This window comes from Pongo abelii, chromosome 3 (genome assembly GCF_028885655.2).
Source record: "Pongo abelii isolate AG06213 chromosome 3, NHGRI_mPonAbe1-v2.0_pri, whole genome shotgun sequence".
Taxonomy (NCBI): domain Eukaryota; kingdom Metazoa; phylum Chordata; class Mammalia; order Primates; family Hominidae; genus Pongo; species Pongo abelii.
In genome coordinates this window covers 109,290,191-109,294,730 of record NC_071988.2, presented here as the reverse complement: position 1 = coordinate 109,294,730, position 4,540 = coordinate 109,290,191, and the positions used below count along the sequence as shown (strand labels likewise).

The following is a 4,540-nucleotide window of genomic DNA, read 5'->3' as shown; positions in this document are numbered from 1 at the left end:
CCTTTGGCCACTTTTTGATGCGGTTGTTTGTTTTTTCTTGTAAATTTGTTTAAATTTCCTGTAAATTTTGGGTATTAGACCTTTGTCGGATGGGTAGATTGCAAAAATTTTCTCCTGTTCTGTAGGTTGCCTGTTTACTCTGATGATAGTTTCTTTTGCTGTGCAGAAGCTCTTTAGTTTAATTAGATACATTTGTCAATTTTGGCTTTTGTTGCCATTGCTTTTGGTGTTTTAGACATGAAGTCCTTTCCCATGCCTATGTCCTGAATGGTATTGCCTAGATTTTCTTCTAGGGTTTTTATGGTTTTGGGTTTTACATTTAAGTCTTTAATCCATCTTTTTTTTTGTATAAAAACGGCATATTCTTTATTTTGCATTCTTTAATTTCAGAACAAAATGAAGAAAATAAAATACACCACAATACACAACATCCAATCCTGCTGTCAAGAGTAGAGAGGGAATGGGGCTTGACACCCTTGGTTTCCTGCCTTCAACACAAGGACAGGAGAGGGAAACAAACACTAGACACCAGCAGGGGGAGCCAGGTGGGACGGGGCACTCGAGGCTGCAGTGGGAGCCATGGGGACACTATACAAGGGCACAAGTTTTCCAACTATGAACTCCTAAACTAATCGACTTCTTCCATGTGAGACGCATCCTCATCACCCTCAAGAGGGGGGATCTCATCAGGAACTGCAGCACTGGGTTCCTCTGCTGCCACTTCATCTTCATCAATACCTAGACCTAGCTTGATCATGTGGTAGATGTGGTTGGAGTGGGTCTGGGGATCCTCAAGGGAAAAGCCAGAAGATAGCAGGGCGGTTTCAAACAGCAGCACCACCAGGTCCTTAACTGCCTTATCATTCTTGTCGGCCTCAGCCTTCTGCCACAGCGTCTCCACGATGGGGTGGTCGGGGTTGATCTCCAGGTGCTTTTTTGGCCATCATAAAGCCCATGGTGGAGCTGTCCCGAAGTGCCTGGGCTTTCATGATCCGCTCCATATTGGCTGTCCAGCCGTAGGTGCTGCAGCAGGGTGAAGACACAGTCTATTGGAGATTGTCACCTTCTCAACCTTCTTATCTAAGATTTCTTTCATGAGCTTGCAGAGGTTCTCAAACTTTGCCTTGCTTTCTTCCATCTTCTTCTTCTCCTCCTCATCCTCATGCAGCTCCAGACCCTCTTTGGTAACTGAGACCAGGCTCTTCCCATCAAACTCCTTGAGCTGCTGCACACAGTACTCGTCAATGGGCTCAGTCATATATACCACCTCGAAGCCCCGTTTCCGCACTCACCCCACAAAAGCTGAGTTGGCCACCTGCTCTTTGCTCTCACCAGTGATGTAATAGATGGACTTCTGTGTCTCCTTCATGCGAGAAACATACTCTGACAGAAATGTCATCTCATCTCCAGACTGGGAGGTGTGATAGCGCAGCAGCTCAGACAGGCGGCGGCTGTTAGTGGAGTCTTCGTGGATTCCAAGCTTGAGATTTTTAGAGAATGCCTCATAGAATTTCTTATAATTCTCCTTGTCTCCTGCCAGCTCAGAGAAGAGCTCAAGGCACTTCTTAACAATGTTTTTGCGAATGGCTTTCAAGATTTTGCTCTGCTGGTGCATTTCTTGGGAGATGTTCAGGGGCAGATCCTCAGAGTCAATCACACCACAGATAAAATTGAGATACTCTGGTATCAACTCATCACAGCTGTCCATGATGAACACACTGTGGACATACAGTTTGATGTTGTTCTTTTTCTTCTTGTTCTCAAAAAGGTCAAACGGAGCCCGACGAGGAATGAATAGCAATGCCCTGAATTCCAACTGACCTTCTACAGAAAAGTGCTTGACTGCCAAGTGGTCTTCCCAGTCATTGGTGAGGCTCTTGTAGAATTCTTCATACTCCTCTTGGGTGATGTCATCAGGGTTTCTGGTACAAATAGGCTTGGTCTTGTTTAGTTCTTCCTGATCAATGTATTTCTCTTTGATCTTCTTAATTCTCTTCTTCTTATCCTTACCGCTGTCATCCTCCTCATCTGAACCCACATCTTCGATCTTGGGCTTTTCTTCATCATCTTTATCTTCCTCTTCTTTCTCACCTTTCTCTTCCTCTGCCTCATCATCACTAATTTCCTTCTCTCGTTCCTTCTCCAAATAAAGGGTGATGGGATAGCCTATGAACTGAGAATGCTTCTTCACTACTTCTTTGACCTGCCTCTCTTCTAAGTACTCTGTCTGATCTTCTTTAAGATGGAGGATTACTTTGGTACCCCTGCCAATGGGCTCACCATGGTCAGCACGCACAGTGAAGGAACCTCCAGCAGAAGACTCCCAAGCATACTGTTCATCATCATTATGCTTTGTGATCACAACGACTTTCTCTGCCCCCAGGTAGGCAGAATAAAAGCCAACACCAAACTGCCCAATCATGGAGATGTCTGCACCAGCCTGAAGAGCCTCCATGCATGTTTTAGTACCAGACTTGGCAATGGTTCCCAAATTATTTATGAGATCAGCTTTGGTCATGCCAATGCCTGTGTCTACCAAAGTCAGGGTACATTCCTGAGGGTTGGAGATGATGTCAATTTTCAGCTCTTTACCACTGTCCAACTTCGAAGGGTCTGTCAGGCTCTCATAGTGAATCTTGTCCAAGGCATCAGAAGCATTAGAGATCAACTCCTGATGGAAAATCTCCTTGTTGGAATAGAAGGTATTGATGATGAGGGACATGAGTTGGGCAATTTCTGCCTGAAAGGCAAAAGTCTCCACCTCCTCCTCTCCATGGTGCACTTCCTCAGGCATCTTGAAAAGAAAAGGCTTACACGTACTAGAGAGCAACGTGGGCTTGCTTTCTGATACCCAGGCAGCACCAACGCTGTGCCAGAGTGACTCAAGAGCGTCTTTAATCCATCCTGAGTTAATTTTTGTATAAGGTGTAAGGAAGGGGTCCAGTTTCAGTTTTCTGCATATGGCTAGCCAGTTTTCCCAGCACCATTTATTGAATAGGAGATCTTTTCCCCGTTGCTTGTTTTTGTCAGGTTTGTTGAAGATCAGATGGTTGTAGATGTGTGGTATTATTTCTGAGGTCTCTGCTCCATTCTATTGGTCTTTGTCTGTTTTGGTGTCAGTATCACACTGTTTTATTTACTGTATTATTGTAGTATAGTTTGAAGTCAGGTAGCGTGATGCCTCCAGCTTTGTTCTTTTTGGTTAGGATTGTCTTGGCTATACAAGACCTTCTTTGATTCCAAATGAAATTTAAAGTAGTTCTTTTCTAATTCTGTGAAGAATGTCAATGGTAGTTTGATGGGAATAGCATCAAATGTATAAATTACTTTGGGCAGTATGGCCATTTTCACAATATTCATTCTTCCTATCCATGAGGATGGAATGTTTTTCCATTTGTTTGTGTTCACTCCTATTTTATTGAGCAGTGGTTCATATTTCTCCTTGAAGAGGTCCTTCACATCCCATCTTAGCTGTATTCTTAGGTATTTTATTTTCTTGGTAGTGATTGTTAATAGGAGTTTGTTCATGATTTGGCTCTCTGCTTATTTATTCTTGGTGTGAGGAATGCTTTTGATTTTTGCACATTGATTTTATATCCTGAGACTTTGCTGAAGTTGCTTATCAGCTTAAGGAGTTTTTGGGCTCAGATGGTGGGGTTTTCTAAATGTAGGATCATGTCATCTGCAAACAGAGACAATTTCACTTCCTCTCTTCCTATTTGAATACTCTTTATTTATCTTCCCTGATTGCCCTGGCCAGAACTTCCAATACTATGTTGAATAGGAGTGGTGAGAGAGGGCATCTGTGTCTTGTACCAGTTTTCAAAGGGAATGCTTCCAGCTTTTGCCAATTAAATATGATATTGGCTGTAGGTTTGTCATAGATAGGTCTTATTATTTTGAGATATATTCCATCAATACCTAGTTTATTGAAAGTTTTTAACCTGAAGAGATGTTGAATTTTATCAAAGGCCTTTTCTGCATCTATTGAGAAAATCATGTGGTTTTTGTCTTTGCTTCTGTTTATGTGATGGATTACATTTATTGATTTGCATATGTTGAACCAGCTTTGTATCCTAGGGATGCAGCTGACTTGATTGTGGTGGATAAATTTTTTAATGTGCTGCTGGATTTGGTTCGCCAGTATTGGTTTGCCAGTATTGAGGATTTTCACATCAATGTTCATCAGGGATATTGGCCTGAAGTTTTCTTTTTTGTGTGTGTCTCTGCTAGGTTTTGGTATCAGGATGATGCTGGCTTCATAAAATGAGTTAGGGAGGAGTCCTTCCTTTTCAATTGTTTGGAATTGTTTCAGAAGGAATGGTACCAGCTCTTTGTACCACTGGTAGAATTCAGCTGTGAATCCATCTGGTCCTGTGCTTTTTATGGTTGGTAGGCTATTAATTACTGCCTCAATTTCAGAACTTGTTATTAATCTATTCAGGTATTTGACTTTTTCCTGGTTTAGTGTTGTGGGAAGTCAGCAAAACTGAATGGAGGGACCAGATGAAGCCATGGCAGCAGAACATAAATTGTGAAG

The 4,540-nt window shown here is 42.4% G+C and overlaps 1 protein-coding gene across 1 annotated transcript; it reads right to left on the bottom strand.

Annotated features, from left to right (window-relative positions):
• Nucleotides 1-337: 337 nt before the first annotated feature.
• On the bottom strand, nucleotides 338-2,868 carry LOC100432853 (heat shock protein HSP 90-beta-like). The gene is given in 3 exon segments (XM_054554141.2): nucleotides 338-937; nucleotides 939-1,045; nucleotides 1,048-2,868. Coding segments are annotated over 3 exon segments (2,163 nt in total). The 5' UTR covers nucleotides 2,795-2,868; the 3' UTR covers nucleotides 338-628.
• Nucleotides 2,869-4,540: the final 1,672 nt, after the last annotated feature.